This window comes from Anabas testudineus, chromosome 24 (assembly GCF_900324465.2).
Source record: "Anabas testudineus chromosome 24, fAnaTes1.2, whole genome shotgun sequence".
NCBI lineage: Eukaryota > Metazoa > Chordata > Actinopteri > Anabantiformes > Anabantidae > Anabas > Anabas testudineus.
Window position 1 is genome coordinate 7923582 of NC_046632.1, and position 17600 is coordinate 7941181.

At 39.8% G+C, this 17600-nt stretch overlaps 1 protein-coding gene across 5 annotated transcripts; it reads right to left on the minus strand.

The window, feature by feature from the left end:
* Positions 1-6199: 6199 nt before the first annotated feature.
* Positions 6200-17073, minus strand: trdn (triadin). Of its 5 annotated transcripts, none has more exons than XM_026340705.1 (6): positions 16627-17073; positions 13319-13517; positions 11314-11355; positions 7458-7505; positions 7137-7268; positions 6200-6419 (listed from the first exon to the last, which is right to left on the minus strand). In XM_026340705.1, the coding sequence occupies exons 2-6, from the start codon at positions 13503-13505 to the stop codon at positions 6397-6399; spliced, it is 432 nt and encodes a 143-aa protein (XP_026196490.1). In that variant the 5' UTR covers positions 13506-13517; positions 16627-17073; the 3' UTR covers positions 6200-6396. The 5 variants fall into 5 exon arrangements, with proteins under 5 accessions (XP_026196490.1, XP_026196488.1, XP_026196489.1 ...); XM_026340703.1 differs by having other exon boundaries at positions 7107-7268; XM_026340704.1 differs by having other exon boundaries at positions 7107-7268; positions 13319-13524.
* Positions 17074-17600: the final 527 nt, after the last annotated feature.

Below are 17600 nucleotides of genomic sequence, written 5' to 3' on the forward strand. Positions count from 1 at the left end.
AAGTTACAAATAAGAAAGAACACATTTTAACAACAAAGTGTTGTTAAAATGTCATTAGTGCAGCTGAAGCTCTTCATCTGTGAATTATTATCAGAAGAGAGCGATTTTTGGGGTCATGAGGAAACTGGGGAATGACTCTGCTGATCTGACTGAATTAAAGTTATTTCACTTTTTTAGAGTGGAGACGGAGGAGGGTGGGGGATGCGGCTGAGGGGAGTGATAACCAGCCTGCCGCAGGGAGAGGAAAGCTAAGTGGCAGGTAACGACAGAATGCAGATCACAGGCGGACGTGCACAACCAGACCTCGGCCTGGAGGTTTGAGCACCGGAGTTTTGTATATAATACAAATGGCCTTGTGTAGCCACTGGTGGGACTGTGGAGTGTGCATGTGCGTGTGTGCGCGCATGTGCACAAGTGTGCTGGGGGAAGAAATCTGGATGTAAGGGCTAAATCGTACTTTGGGAGTCGAGCCAGCAGGGATGTTGCAGCAGCCCAGGCGGGATGACTAAAGCATAAAAGGAAGGCTGGTTAGAGTCCCTCGTGAGGGAGGAGGTGGGGGTCTGGTACAGTGGATGGTGCAGACTGCAAACCTGCAGAAGCACCTTTTTGATAAACTGTAGCATGGTACATCTTTAGGACAAAAAAGAATGCATTGGTGCAGATGGAAAACAATCACGAAACAACGACCTTCTGTTTTTGTCTCATATTTTCTGTGTCTTAGCTGCTTCCTTCAGATCATTCATATGCCTCTGCTGAATAAAACCCTTCTGCCTTCAAAAACCCAGCATTTGTCGAAATAGTAAATATTTTAGGTTGTCAGCTGTGCAGACTTTGAAACCATATTGCAGCGGCGGCATGAGCCACATATTAATTTCTATGTTTTTAAGTAAAATATATAAAAAGTAGCATTAGGGTTACAAGTTTTTTTTTTACTGAATGTCCTCCAGTGGCACCATTACAAAAACATCTAAAATGTTAGAGCATATAATCATTTTTTTTTTTGCTCCGTCTCTGCAGCCTCAAATGGCGTGGGAGCTTCGTCTGATCACTTACTCTCTTGTTGGATTCTGCTGTGCGGCTTTTTTGAGCGTTGGTGAACGAGTGTGTTCGTCTGACTGTGTGCACGTGTCCATTCTCCCAACGCTGTCTTCACAGCAGGAGCAAAGCAACTTAAAGAACACACAACACATCAAGTAGAAAGCGAGGTGTGTGTGTGTGTGTTAGTGTGTGTGAACATACAGTAAGTCACAGTGACTGTGCTCGTGGACTTTACAGTACAATATTTGTGTAGGTGTGCTGAGCCACTGCATGGCTCTAGGTGTGTATGTCAGTTATGCGCTCATACTGCATGGGGCTGTCTGTCTTTGCATGTGTGTCTGGTTGTGTGGGTTGTTGTGATGATGGCGTTGATAGTCATGGGAGTGTGATTCATTTGATCAAGACAGCAGCATGGAGAAAAACATTACCTTCCACTGCTGCAGTGACAGCAAAGTGCTTTCAGGTTGACAAACCTCACCAGCAAATTTAATATTCCCCTCATTTCACCAACAAACACTGGGCTACAAGAAGTTGTATGTGGAATTCGATTTAATTTATTTGTGAATAGGATGCTAAATAATGCCACAATACCTGTCTTATTATTCAGTTTATGGAAAGCAGTGAATACACGGTTGTGGCTGCACAGCAGTCGGCCGTGTTGTGCTTATTACACGAATTGCAGCTGAGTGTAGTATGATGATTGTTGGCTGGAAAATTAGAACTATAGCGTAGACGCTGGTTATATGACATTATGGAAACATGCAGAGATTCTTTAAATTGAAATAACACAAGGGACATAAAGGGAACATGAAGTGGTGTAATAGATATGAATAAGACCCTACAATGCAAGTGCAGTGTTCTGCTTGTGTGCCCGTGTTATAAGAGATTATTTAGATATATTCTCCTATTAAGAGTTATATTCAATACCTTCCTTTGCTGTGTTGTGCTAAGAAGTCATTTATTGTATTGAATTGAAAAGGTTGGTGAGTTCTTACACTTGTACTTGATTAATGAGTTTGTATACTTGGACCACCTTTGCTGTGAGGTGGAGTTGATGAAGAGGAATCAGTCTTCTCATTTAACTCTTGGCAAGAAGGTGAATATGACACGATAAACCTTTGACACAGGTCTTTTTACTAGTTACATCTTCATTCACCGTACATACCTTTAAACAGCAACAAGAGGTTTAAGCTAAATCTTGCGTCACTTCTGTTCAGCCACAACTCAAAAGCATTGTCTGATTTTCATAAGTTAATATTTTGTAAATTCTTATTTATTAATACTTTACTCAGTTATTTCGGTGACCTTTGTGGGGTTTTTTTTGTGGGACAGAAAAAGGATCATGGGTGTATTCGCAGTTCCATCAATATTAAAACTGAATTCTGTAGTTCAAGAATGGGTTAAATATTTTTGTACAGTAATCTGGATATGCCCATATCCAGTTTTGAAAAGCCCCCAGATTCCTGCTGAGATGGCAATAACACTAGCAGCAGTATGCTACTATAACAGTGGCCAGTGTGTGGTCTCCTGCAAACTAATTATCCAGTCTAATGTTGGCTTTTATGCTTTGTACTGTGTTCTGTGTAATATTGCAGTCTAAAGGGTTACATAGAGATATGAATCTGCATGTATGGCAACAGCTTAAATATAAGAACTCAGCAGGACTAACCGGAGTGTTGTAAACACCGTCTGTAAAGTCCCTCTGGACATTTGGCAACATGAAACTCATCATGGCATGAGGGTAGTGAAAGGCCAGTGGCACCGCTGATCCTGAAATCTGTTTTTGGGTTTACAGAAAATGTCTCAAAACAAAACTAGAACTGTGGTTTTTAAAAGATCCGCAGCGCAAATAAGGCTTATTGAATCTACAAGAAGAGGATGAAATATTATGAATAATATATCATAAAGCAAGGCGAATCTTGGTAGCTGTGTTGTTGGATTTAATAGAAGAGAGTTTAAACTGCTCCGTGATGGCTCACACTGACACACACTCAAACACACAGGCATTTCCTCGTGGATTAAACTGAAACTGATTCTGAACACACACATCAGAAATTGGCAGCTCCTGCCACATGTTACACGGCTGTTCCAGCAGCTTGGACCTGGCAACCAAACTAACCTTCAACAGCTGCTGATGTCTGATCTTGTCAGCATGGGGGAGGGGTTGAGAACTAAATCTGGCGATCCAAAACAAGCAGAAGAGCACGTATTTTGCTTTTTTTTTGGATCATTAGTAAAGTTTTGTAACCTATTCTTTGCTCAGCTGACACGTACAATCTTCTCATGTACTCTAGTAAGTACAGTAAAACTGTAGTAAGTGTAACGTAATGTGTGCATGTACTGTATAACACACCTTGCCTGAGGACTAGGGTTGCCAGGTTGTGTAAATAAATTAAAGCAACAAATTCCACTCACCGGCCACTTTGTGTTTAGTATTGAGGTCACAGTGGGTGTTGAAGTTGGAAAGGTGTTTCCAATGCTTTGCCCACCCTATCTACATATTTCAGGGAGCCTAACATATGATAGAATTATCACCTTTCTGACATAAAAAAAAACTGAGAAATGATAACTGTCTAGCAGTAGAATTCATGCAGAGCTGCTTTGTTGGATTGCATGAGATTGTACAGGTGTCCCGAATAAAGTGGCCAGTGAGTGTATATTTAAAAGCTTATCCCTCAGGCCACAGAAAACCAAGATCCATTATTCATGGTTTTTACTGCCGGGAATCTAGCAGCAGGTGTGTGTGTGCGTATCAGCATTTTTTGTCAATTACTCCAAGATTAACCGCCCTTACCCCGTCACATTATCTCGCTGATGAAACTGAATACCATCTACAGTACAGTACATTTCGAAAACCACAATGATGGGTGGTAAAGGCTTGCTTTCTCGCTGTCTACTGCAGTACATGGACAGATTCTGTCACAAACAGTTTACTGGAAAGTTTTGTTTTAAAGCTCTGAAAAGCCTTGAGGAGATCTTTTCCGCAAAATCAAATATGAATATTTGTCTGAGGATTAAATGCCTTGTTTAAATTCAGAGTAAAAACCATGTGTTTGAGATTTTTAATTGGACAGAGGCTCCACGCAGGAGAGCTGTAGCACTCTTTTCCAGGTCAGCTGAGTTATGATTCTGCCGGATCTCCCCCAGCATGTAGTTAGCTCATCTCCAACAGGAACCCTCTTTACACATGACCACACCATCTTGTCTTTTGTCTTCCCTACTGTGACTCGGTGGTAGATATAAAAATATAAATATTCATACCTGAGCCGCTTTAATACCTTAAAAGTGGCTTCTGCAAAACTGCTGCTACAGTTGTAAATATCACCTCATCACTAATCACTGTGTATTGTTTGATATTAAAGTGTAAAAGGTAGAATAGATGATGCAGAGAGACTTGGCTCGAGCTTCATATTCATAAACAGATATGATGATGCTTAGTGGCAATGACTGTCCGACTCTTATCAAGCATCTCTTTCCTATTAACTTTGAACAATTCCTCTAATTTCAAGAATAACGATCATTATGGAATTAAAATGTAATGCTATTTCTCATACGCCTCAATGTGATTAATTGTGTTTGTACAATAAAGTGTAATTTAAGTGTAAGTATTTCACCATTTAGCTCTAAATCTGAGCTAAATTAGCTGCTTAGATCCCGAATAAACCGTCACCAGAGTGGAAGCGGTGTTCATTTGCAGTTCATTTACTCAGCCTGTGATGAGCTGGTGTTAGTTACTGTGTGTTGGAGATAGAGTGTTTGCCTTCGCAAATACAAGCTCCCCTTTCATTAGCGTCCCTCTTCACAGAGACAAATAATTTCAATTCTTTATATTTTTCAAGAGCTTTAGAATAGTGTTTATATTCTGCCTGTATCATGAAATATAAAGAGACACACTTTAATTCGTCATTTGACTTTTTCAAGAATGCCATCATCTCATAAGATATACTAAATAAGAAAACTATGTCTTATAATTTCATTTAAATTACCTTTTTAGGCAGGGACTGAATAGTAAAATGTAACATACTGCATCAACCTTTACATTCACAGAGATTTTGTGCTGCGCTGATATGTACACTGCAGTGTGATTCAAATCTGTGAGGCCTGTAATAAAGTTACCATTTCATTATAATTTCATGACAATTTCATTTTGCCAGGCACAGGTTCCACAATGCCGGTTGTAAGCTGGCTCATTTAATTACACATGATGTGTTTATGTAGATTTTGGAAATTACACAAATGAGGCAGCAGACAACAATTATGATTTAGAGAAATGAAGTGGCAGAAGCAGATGTATTCATCTCGACAGTGACATGGATAACAGATCGAAGGGACGATGTTCATTTAAACCTTCAAACCAAATGCAGTTTCTGCTGTGATCATCCCTACAGCTTCTCTCAAGCACCCAATCCAAGATGTCTTCCTTCTTTGTTCTATATCAGCATGAATACATAAATAACATCATAAATGTACAAATAACTATTCATAGATATTTGCTTCTGTAGAAGGACTTGCAAATATGTTTAGTTTTCATGTAAAACTTCCCACTCCGGTTATTTGAAGTCGTGCCCTGCTTGCATACTGAATTTCTAAGCTTACAATATCTGAAGTGTTTATATATCCTGCTGGTGATTCACTCATTTAACTGCAGGTCATACTGACCTCCTTTTCTCCAGGAGAATTATGAATTTGCAGGTTGCTGTGTTCTCTCTGTCGCCCATCATCTACTTCTCATGTTCGAGCTTCCTGTTGGAAGTCACCTGGTCTGTTCCTGATGGGGACCACTGCAGGCAAGGTGATCCTTATCTGCTTCACGTCAGCTTCCTCCTGGCATTAACTGTTCATCTTCCTGCCCACCAGCTTGTTGCTGTCACCTCATAACTTGCCTGATGTTGACTTGGGGGCTTGTTAGTCATTGCTCATCTCTAACTCAGACCACCTGCTATGGAGACACAGACAAGGGAGGGAACGAGGCAGGGGGGGTAAATGCAGTCCCCTCTTTATTCAGGCTCTATGCTGGTTGCCACTGTGCATCACTTTTCTATTTCCAAAAAAGCCCCCTACAATACGGATGGAAAATATGTATCTATATAAAGGTATATGTGCAAAATGAGTTTAGGTTTTCATGTGCTTGGTGGGTCACATAAAGACAGTAAGAAAGGGCTCAACTTGACACTTTTTATTCAGCAAATGAACAACAAACACAACAAAAATATTGCTGTTATATAATGTACACCATCCGCTTCGTTCCATATCTTCGTATTCTTTCTTCTACTTTATTCAGACACCCTTCTGCTTCTGCCTTCTCGTCCTCGCTCCAGTTCTTCACACTCACTTTTCCTCTCGTCACACTCCTCTGTATCAGAACTCTTCAGAGTGGAAAGCTGATGTAGAAGATAGGGAAGAGAATGAGCTGTTCACCTGTTTAATCACCACTGTATTTAATATTTATACATATACATTTGTAAGGACAAATATGAGGGGAGGAAAAAATGACACGTGCAAACTCCTAAATTCTAACAGAAGACATAGTAGTAGAGTAGTTTCAGGGTTTTGACCTTGACTTTTACTCTGTAAATTAACTGCCTCTTTAATTTCAGCTGATTAACAACAATTTAATGGCGCATTCATAATAATAATGAATACAATAATTGAATAAAGAAGATGTGAGATGACGTTTATGTTCAGCCTAATGTGTTGCAACAATTTTGCAGGTTTAAGAGGGCAACGTATCCATTACAACTCTGTCACGAGTGATTACGCTTTGACAGCTACATCATCATTAGCATCTGCACATCCTGGCTTGTTGTGATGAGTGATGATCCTGATGATCTTGAGACTTGATCGTCTGCCTTAGAAACACCTGGTTTATGCTTTGGAAGAGTTAGAGACGGGAGGTATAGTTTGCTTTTTTAAGACATTTAATTGAGGGTTGATATTCCTCCTATGTTGAGAATATTAAATGCATGGATTGTGACACAACAGGCCCCTGGAAATGCTCACAGTCACTCAACGATATCCATCGATCATCTAGCTAACGTATGAATTAGTGTGAGGTGATGTCTTCTTACATGTGAGGGATTCAGTTAGCTGGTGAATACCTTCCTCCTCATCATCAGGAGCGACCAAACTTGCTGCGAAACTCCAAATCATGTCCAACCAATCGGTGCTTTCCAGAGCTGTGACATCACCATTGACTCCAGGGAGGCTTGATTTTACTGGGCGAACGCCACCTGAGTAGAAACAAAACAAAGAGTGTATTATTTTCTCCACCCCGCGCAAGCTCGCACATACTGGTGTGGCTCAAATCATGTTTACTATATTCAGTTTGGTCACAGCAGGCTTCTGGAGAGCTCTAATGCTAATACATAAGCACAAGAGAGTGAATGTGATATGAATGATGGCTTAGACGTTCTGCTTGCCTCTAGCCTTCAAACCTCTCTTAGCGACGGCAGGAGGAGGAGGGAGACCTGAGGGGGAGACACAAACAAAACACTGCGTTCTGTGTGGTGTAGATTAAAGGGTGAGGGAGGGGAGAGATGGTGGCAAAGAATAACAGAAGACAGAAGAACAAAGATCAGTGGCCTTCATCTCACTCCACATTTTGCATTATTCACAACCACATACAGCTTTAGATATATTTCTGTGGTTTTGTTGCTATTATGGCAAAAAGAAAAAGAGAAAACACACAAAAACATCACTCACAAAGCAAACTTTTCATCACACGGAGCGTGTTAGGACTCGCACTATGGATGCGAGCACAGCAAGACGCAGCATCAGCGCAACCAGTGTTCCAGCAGCACTGCCACACTCAATCATCCTTTACTAATGATTTGTACTAGTATTTGCTATGTTGTTATGGAGTAATGTCGCTCACTAGTTTTTGGTTTTCATTAGTCGTAATATTCATGCCTACTAACTCATTTGCCTGTCTTTGATTTGCTTTGTCTGCAGAACATTTGGTACAAAATCAATATATTATGTTTCGTTGTCATTTTACTGTAGATGTATAACACCCTCACTGTTATTATGATTGGTTCTGTGTCCGCTGGTCTCTGGACACTCCAAAAAAATAAAAAAATAAAAGCTCCAATATGCAGTCGTGCCCATCTGGTCAAGTGAAGTTTTCTCCACTACTCTGTAGTAGTGGAGGATTCGTGTGCCTGAGTCCTGTGCAGTTCATTAAGAACAAATTGCTGCTGTGTCATTTTCACGTTGTATTTAATTGCAGGTCTTTCGTTAATACAAGCTTCTCTGGCCGTGTCAGTCAGGACTCTGTTCTCAGGCGGCTGATGTTTAAACAAACTGTGATCATATAGCAGGCGTTTTTGCATTTGCCTCCCAGAGGAACACGTGAATTAGCACATTCATTGCACCTCTGTGTGAGTATTATGGTAACCACTAGCTCTAATGCGCTAAATGCATTGTTTTGATTTTCTCTGTGGATCTCTTTAATTTTCTGTTTCCCAGGTGCAAGAAGCTTCCTGCCTGTTTGTTGCCCAGTGTGTAGGAGTGGTATAATGGATCCTCATAAACAGCTGATTAATGCACTGACATTTCTTTGATTGGCACTCCAGACACAGTGCCAGAGACACCAGGAATAGACGGCTAGCATTTCCCCCACCAACCCTCGCTTCTTTTCATTCATTCAGGCTGTCTTCCACTTCTTTTTCTCCACTCACTGTCTTTCTTTTCTTCCGTCTGAAGTGCGTTCTGCGTCCCCCTTTCCGTCTTTCCAGCCTTTAAGTCTATTCTGTGTCACAGTCTTACTTTCATGTTCTGTCGTCTCTTTTCTTCTCGCCACTTCCCCCTACCTCTCCGCCTTTGTTTTTTGTTTTTTTAGTCTGGTGTAGTTTAACAGCCACATCAAAATGATAAACCTCAAAGAATAGAGATGAAAAATACAAATTGTGTAGCAGAAAAAAAAAGAAACCCATGGGGCTCTGAAAAACATCTCAAAAGAAAACAGCATAAAGTAGCTGAAAGAGACACATCTGAGTTGGATGACAGAAGCTAAATCATACACGCAGTTCCTTTCTTTCTTTCTTTCATTACTTACTTCTCACATCCTAACCCCTACTTCCTTAATTCCTCTCATTCTTTGCTGCCACCTTCCTTCCTTTCTGTGCCTTTCCTTATTTTGGTTATTTCTTCCTTCCTATCCTAATCCTACCTTCCCGTTGTTCTTTTTTTCTTTCCTTACTTAGTCATTGCTCTCTTTCTCTCTTTTCTTTCTTTTTTCTGTTTAGTCTGTTTCTCTTTCATCCCCCTATCTTTCCTTCCCGTTCGTTTCTTTCCTGTCTTTCCTCATAATCCATAAGGGGTGCTGAACACACCATACTTTAGTTTTGGATCACATCAGTAATATCTGAAGGACAAAATAAATCCTGCATGTTCCTTTGGTAACATTTCCATCTTTCTCAATATAAGAATAATCACATACATTATAAATGACTCCATTTGAGTGTCTGTCTCTCTGTCAGAGAAAGAAAGAACAAGGGTTTGATAAGGTGACTGATTAAACTGTCACTGACTGCAGCGCTGCAGCTTTGTCTTTCCTCCTCATTCTTTCTTTCTCTAGACATCTGCACTTTTTTCTATATGATTGGTATTTATTTCTGCTGAATTACTGTCTGTAATTTTCTATATTCTACACACACACACACACAACTCTATCTCTGCTCTTTCATAACACAGGGAATTGCATTTCTCCTTTATTGACCAGAAATGTTTCCTTGCTGTTTCAATTACACAAACTGGCCTTTATTGAAATGTCATGGTGGGAGAAAGGCCGTGCGATTAAAAATGCAGCCCATCATTTTGTCATTGTCACCTTGCAAATATTTGCTTCGGAAAATGAAAGATAACTACGGGGGACTCTCGGTTTTTATGTGCATTTCCTCCTCAGCTCAGGACCGTCCTCACAGCAGTCCCGGAGGAAATGTGATAAGATTTATGTGATAATTATTAAAATAAGTCTCTGTGTGTGTTAGTGTGTGAGAAAAATGTATAAATCTTACTAGAGGACAGTGTGTTATATTTTCATCATGTCAGCCACATCATGTGTCACTATAGTCGTCACAAAAGCATTAAATTAGCAAAACCGCCCAAATTATTTCATTTGAAACCTCAGTAGACCAACAGATTTGTTGTTGTCATGGAACATGATAGTCATTGCTAATAGCCTACAGTACCTAGATGTCTATTTTAAGCCTGTGTATCACATAGCTTCATTGTTACTGAGAACTCTTGGACTTTGCATGATGCAGGATACATGCTGAGCTATCATGCAATTTAAGACTGAGAATAATCAGTTGTATAAATAAAAGAAAACCCAAAATACATTAGTGAAACATAACAAATACAGATGCTTTTATACAAGGCACGAAAGAAAAGTAGAAGCTGATGAAATAAAAAATAAGAAGAATCATACACTGTCATTTTTCTAGTTGCTGGATCTAAATGATTAAATTAACTGTGCACTCATGGGAGGTTTTGAAGCGCTCTCCACTTATCAGAAGACACCAAATATGCAAATGTCTTTATGGTAAGGTTTACACCTCCAGAAGACAACCAGAGCAGAACTGCAAAGCTTGTGGTGGCCAAACACTGTTTAAGAGTTAATGTTGGTTTTGTCTTCCATTAAATTGGCATCCATCTGCTGTGGAGAGGCTCGATAAACACAGGCTGCACTTGATAGCAGAAGTAGTGAACAAGCATTTACCAAAAATGAGGAAAAAAACGTTCTCAAAGGTTTAATCAACAATAAATCGCCACAAATGTTGTTTTCATGCTCAAAACAGTGAAATAGTCCGTTCAGCTAAACAGAACTAATGGAATCTTTCATGTGTGAATTTCATTTTCTATTGCCGACCAATAGCAACCTTGACAGTGCTGGCCCCTTAAAGAGTGGAGAGTTGCATAGTCCAAACTTTTACTTTAAATAACCTGCACCACAGTACAGGCATGGCATGAGACAGTCTATGTGAAAGTATTGTCTTGTTAGAGACCAACAAGCAAAGGGACAAGTTTGCTAATGAGCAAGCTTGTTGACACTAACAGCCTTTTTGCCTATGTGTTGTTTTGGGTGGGGGTAAACCACACTGCAGGAAACTGAAAAGAAGTCAATGTTTATGTGCTGATTTAGCGTTGATTAACCTTTACCAACTCAAATACAGAGATCTACCAGACACACACCGGGCGGGTTTGTCACAAGCATTGTTCTAGTACAAGCAAGCAGTGCTGTCAAACTATTAGTGGGTGTGTAGTTTTTTTTACCAGGAGATAAACACACGGGGTCGTCACAGTATGATGTGTACTCTTTGGATGGGATGGCAGGTGATTGACAGCGTGAGGATGGAGAAAAAGAAAATGAAGGGATGGGGAGTGAGAAGAGGAGAAGAGTGAGGAGAGGAGTTAAAGATGAGTGTGTAGGATGTGTGAAGCCGGACTATTCTTAAGCTGTAGGATAGTCCAAAAACATGGGCGTGTGGTAGTTGTGGAAGTGATAGGGAGCAGATATGAGTAGAATTGATAGAAAGGTTTTCATTACTGCAAATGAAGTGAGCACTGGGATACTTCAGCTTAGTGTTGTGTGGTTAGAAAATCAGGGACAGTTTGATGTTTGTGCACCAGATTTATTTGGATCACTAAGCTGATTTACACTTCAACCATATATCTGTGTGGTTTATTTTACATCTTCAAGAAGGTGGAAAAAGCAATAAAGGAAAGCCCCATTTAAACACACAGTAAAATTAATGAAATGCATTACTTTTTGGATGTTGAGCTGGCTTGGTGAATAAACAAGGCCCCTGATGAAAATATTGACAAGCTAACACCAGCAATTATTTTGAATTATTTAACTGGATGGCTTAATTAGTGCCAAATAACATGGCTCTTTCGGAAAGATTCCTGTTAATTGGCAACATACCAACAGCAGCAACGTGGCAATAGAGAGGTGAAACTGCAACCTATCATCATTTCACACGCTGGCAAACACACCAAGATTAACGTGCGCAGGGAGAAATGAATGTGTTTACTGAGAACTGTATTTCAGGCAGTTTTAAGACCTGATTCAGAATCTCACTGCATAATTGTAAAACAACGTATTCAGCATATTTCACAAGCAAATGTCAAAACAAAGCGGAAATGCTCTGCAAACACTGAACTGCCTCTAATCCTCCCTCCTGATCATATAGGTTGTTAAAAATCCTCCGTTATTGAGAAATATACAGTTCAGTACTCTCATTACAGCCCCTTGAAGGTACGTGTTAACTGCAGCAAATTCACAACAGGAAACTATGTTGTTTAGTCTCTTGATTTCTGGGGAAATCAACTCAGATGCTATGTTTACAAAAATAAAACAATATGCTGCAGTGGAGCAGGGAGGAATCTGTCAGAGCCAGTGTTACCCTTTGTTCATCCTGTTCTGCTGTGATCAGACGATTCCTCATGTCTGACTACTGCATTTACTTTAATCAGTTACATGCTGTAGTACTGCAGGGATTTCAGGGAAATTCATTTTCGGTTATCTCATGAAAATGAAGTGTGATCACAGAAAACAAAATGCGATCACTCAAGACAGCTGGGACACGAGCTGGAGATAATGGAATTAAAATATATGAAGAAATAAAGCGGATCTGTCGTTCTCTGGAGCATCAAAAGGCAATGCATCGAACTCTAACTCTTAAACTTCATTTTTAATCAGAATTAGAACTGATTACCCACTGTGATTGTTACTAGTATGCATTGTCACACCAGTGCCCCTTCAATGAAACCATGGCTTGAGTGTAATTGAGTAGTGGACAGTATGTACGCAGAGTACAATGGTACATAAACTGTCAAAATGAAACTGACTAAATGAACATGTGAGCTTGAGGAATGCCTTCCTAAACACACAGTGTCATTTTCATTTGCACCTGTGAAGTAACAGGAAACACACCATGTGTAACTTTAAACAGGATCTCTGTTAAGGCAGCACAGATGCTATGAGACATCATGCTGTGTGTCCCATAGCTTGACACATGGGCGTTGTTGAAAATGACGATCATCTCCTGAAAGGTCTCATTGGCTTGTCAAATCATGTTTGGATTAAATATGGATGTGTAAATGAAATGTGAAAGATGGGTAATGCATGAGTGATAAGAAAGTCTCGTTAAGTATTGTAAAACACATATTTTATATTCACATTATGGTAAATACATACTGGTAGATACATATATACTAATAACATTAAAACATCTGTTCAATTGTAAAACAGCTGTAAAAGTCAAAGTCACGTTACCTGCTAGAGTCTTATAATCAAGCAGATCAAAGAGAACAATGGCTACTGCTGACCAGGTGATGATCAGAGCCACAACAAGCAGCCAGGCCATTGGTGAACTGAAGGTCAAAATGACATCGTCCAGAAAAGTCCTCTGATTGGTCCGAGCTGAAGGGACCGCCTCACCGCCTTTGGTCTGACTGCTCATTGGTGAAGAGAGCTGGAGACTGGAGGAAAAGGGAAATAGAAAGGAAGGAAGAAAGAGAAATACTTTTCAATTATTAGCAAAATTTTGAGAGATGCTTTCTGTTTATTTGAAACCAGGTTAAAATAACCCGGATGCTCTCATCAAGGTCATTTTTTTCTTGCAGCCATTCACACTAACTATAAAAACCTTGGGAATAATTTACCTTGAGGCATTTGGTACCGAAGCTCAGTACAATGCAGACTTACAGTGATAATTGTACTGTAAGCTATAAGTACTATACAATACAACAAGCATTCAGTATTAATTATTAGTATTAATATAGGATAATATCTACAGTCTGTTATGATTACATTCATATAACCAATTCTTCTGAGCGATGCACGAGGTGGCTGTTTATTCACATGGATATCAGTGACTCATTCAAATACGCTCCGTCGATTTTTGTGTGAAGATGAGAATGAGAGATACAGTGGAAGAGATGAGCAAGACGTGAACGAGTGGGAGAGGAAGACAGACAGAGATTACCCGAGGTGATGGGGAGATTAAATTCCATCTCACTTTGAAAATCTCTGCTCTACAAGACAAATTACTTCTCTAAAGGAAGTTTTCATTGTGTGGCAGTGGGGCTGCGTGCCACAACATGATTACGTGCCCACATTAGGTTGTTTGTGTTCATTATGTGGCGTGCTGCGACCAACGCCCGAGATGATTTATTTTGCCTTCTGCTTGTTTGGCTCTCGCACCGGCTTATCTGCAAATATAAAGTGATAGTTACTCTGTTGTGGAGATCGGAATTAAAACTCATGAGTCATTTGGAAGAAATATGTCCTTTCAAGGTTATTAATGAGGCCCTGAAGGCTCCAGATCCACGTGAGTCCTGTGTGCTCTGTGCTGGTCCACCTGAAGCATTTAACACAATTCATTATGACAGATTGGCTGTTTGCATTCTAACGGTCGTCATCCTCACTGCACATTATTTGAAGGCTGGTGACAATATTCCTGCTGTCTCCTCATTAAATAATATACTTAAAGGTCTAATTCAGGCAACATTTTTTCTCATTATACTGTATATGTGTCTTCTTCAGAGAAAAAAACAATCACTTGAGAAAACTGGTCATATTACAGCCTATTATGCAGCTTGTGCAGGAAAATGTAGCACTAAGTAGTTAAAGAACTATGGCACCAACGAGTTCGGAGAGCTGGGGACCAAAAGCTGATGTTGCGCCCCTGTTAGAGTAAGCCACTTTCTTTTACAGTAATACTGAAGCACTCAAGATGATTGTCCAGTATAGTGTGAGGATTTGATGTGTTTCGATTCGGTTGGTGGTCTCAGGCTGACCTTTATGTTACTGCATTCAAACAACAAACTACAAAATCAATTTAACATAATTCTGCCCACACACATTCGATTGAGTGCGTGTGTGTGTGCGTGTGCGTGTGTGTGTGCCTGATCCAAGAAAGGTAAGTGATCAGGTGAACAAGAGCTGGTGTGTGTGTGTGTGTGTGTTTATCTGTGTGTGATATAAAAGCCATTGATCTAGTAAAGCCCCAGCAAAGGCTGGTCCGGCCAACGTATTGATCCGTAGCAGGTAAAACAGTCACGATGTGAATGACAGAAGGCTGGAGCGAAGTGGAAATGTCGTGCAGCAGATAGAAGAGGAACAACTGCGCTGTTCAATCATCCACTTCGCCATTCTTCTTCCAGCCTTGTAATTACAGTATGGTTCCTCTCATATGTTTTATAGTTACTGTCAAACTGTGAATCACAGTCTGCAAACATTTTTCTCCTGTGTGCATGTGTCTGTTTTGAAAACCAGATGACCCAGCACACCTGTTGTCACTACCAAGTGCTGAGTCGGGCTCCACACACACACACACACACACACACACATGCTGCTGCCTCCTCCACACCAAAGCAATGAAACGAATTAGAATGACGTGGGTGGAGGTTACGAACTGGCATTCGGGGGCAAATGAAAGGCAACAAAGGAACGGTCTAGTGTGAGTCATTAAATGCATTTAAATGCACTCTCCTTTGTCAGCAGTAAATAGACATGGCACTGCTTCAGAAATAATCTTGTTGGACTTGAGTTTTTATTGTCCTATTTTCTTTTTATGATACTTCATATTTCTACTTGAAGGATTTTACATTAACATCTATATAAAAATCTGATAAATAAAACTCAAATGGTGTGCTTTAACAGCTGTTTTCAGGCTCCAAGAGGTAAAATTAATAAAAAAAATATAGATATATAGTAAATATAGAAATTACCATTGGAGAAAATGAGGTAGTCAGTTGATGTTGCTGACTGTGGAGAGATGTATGGGCTGGCAAAACAATGGACTTTCACTTTGGAAACTGAAAATAAAAATTAAAGTTGCTTCTCTTAATTACTAATAACTATTTTATAACCTCCACCATATGGATTGTATTATTTTTGTAAATGTGACAAAGCTCCTCTAACTACAGAGTCATTATGTGAACCCAAACCATAATCAGGTGGTCAAAACCTATCCAAATCATAGCACACCCATCATAAAAGGCTTAATTTTATTTATTTATTTATTAAATATAAATGTTTGCAACTTATCTATGTGATATAACTCATCTCCAATGGTTGGACTTCAGGAGTAATATGTTGTGGCATAAATTGAAAGTAAAGTTCGGGAACTCATTGCAACGCTCACACAGAAGCACAAACATTAACAAAAAAAAAAAAAGAAATAATAAAGAAACATCATCTATGAAAATAATGTGCGTCAACCAATGCTATTAGTTTGTTTCTGAAACTCGTAGGGTAGTATAAAATAGGATGAATGTGACTTAAGTGACGTGTAGCACACTTCAAAACCCACAGAATTATGAAATAATTGCTCAAACTAATGCTGATTTGTAGATTTCAGAACAGATTATCATTATTTTAGCTTGTTTAATATCAGAATTCCTCAAACAGCAAATAAAATAATTACACTTCTCCACCTTACTGTATAAAATTTCACTTTGACAGCTCACCTTAGATTTTCAAATGACTATGAGAAAAATAACCTCCAGCATTCAGTAACATTGGCATCAGATCGTTATTAGAAAGTTCAGCCAGAGTGAAATAGATTTTTACAGTACCTTGGACTTTGGGTTTGCTGGATGTTCAGTGATAACCTTCAGTCCTTTAAAGCCTCGGGAAAATGCAGTGTTACCATAGAAACAAGCTCCTAACTCCTTCGTTAAATCCTTTTTGGCCCCGGTTGATTGTGAGAAATGACGATAGATGCAACGCTCAAATCCAGCAACAAAACATGCACAACAATTGAGTTAAGCTGGATCACACCGGGGTCTAAAAATACCCTCAAACCTTTGCCACTGGAGAAGATGGAAGAAAATCCAGTGAGCAATTCTTCTGTTTGTGTTGTTTTTCAATTTTTTTGGTCCAAGAAATTTTGGAGTCAAAGTTTTTAAGATTAGAAGAATTTCTAGAGAGAGTGAGACAGAAAGAGAAAGACGAGAGAGAGAGAGAGAGAGAGACAGAGACAGAGAGAGGCAGAGAGAAGCGTTTGAACCACTAAAACTCACCCTGCCCCCTCCGAGAGTCCAAAATAGACAGATAACGAAGTGTGGGGAGGAAGGGGGGGGGGGGGGGGGGGGGGGGGGGGGTGGGAATGAGAGGGAGATTTCCAAAGAAGAGAGAGCATGAGGGAAGAATGGAGAAGAAGAAGAAAACTAGATGTGAAAGCAGCAAAAGATCAAGCGATGGAGAGCGGGAAGAGAAAAAGGGAAAAGTATAAAGTGAAAGAATAAAGGTCTAAAAGTCGCCGTGCAGTCTCTCAGAAACGCTGAGCTCATTAATCACGGTATAATGATGGAGGCAACCAGAGGCACCTAACAGCTGTTGTTACATCAGTGTCTCCTCCTCTGAGAGGCCCATTACTCCACTCCTGACCTCCTTCACCTGTAAGGTGAATAAAGTGAAGTAGTACCTCCAATGATTTTGTTTAATTATAATATCTGTCTGTAATTTGACTACACTAAATGAAATAACAACACTACCAATACTTTAAAGAAAACTTTGTCATGAAGCTTTTTTGCCCTTCACAACAACT

Excerpts from the sequence above, each read along its gene's own strand:
- trdn (XM_026340703.1), bottom strand. The coding sequence starts at position 13,505 with ATGAGCAGTCAGACCAAAGGCGGTGAGGCGGTCCCTTCAGCTCGGACC. Across the intron at positions 7,506-11,313 it reads CCCCGTGTGTTTATCTCCTG|GTCTCCCTCCTCCTCCTGCC; the intron begins GTAAAAAAAACT and ends TCTCCCCCTCAG. Across the intron at positions 6,420-7,106 it reads GCTAACTGAATCCCTCACAT|CTTTCCACTCTGAAGAGTTC; the intron begins GTAAGAAGACAT and ends CTTCTACATCAG.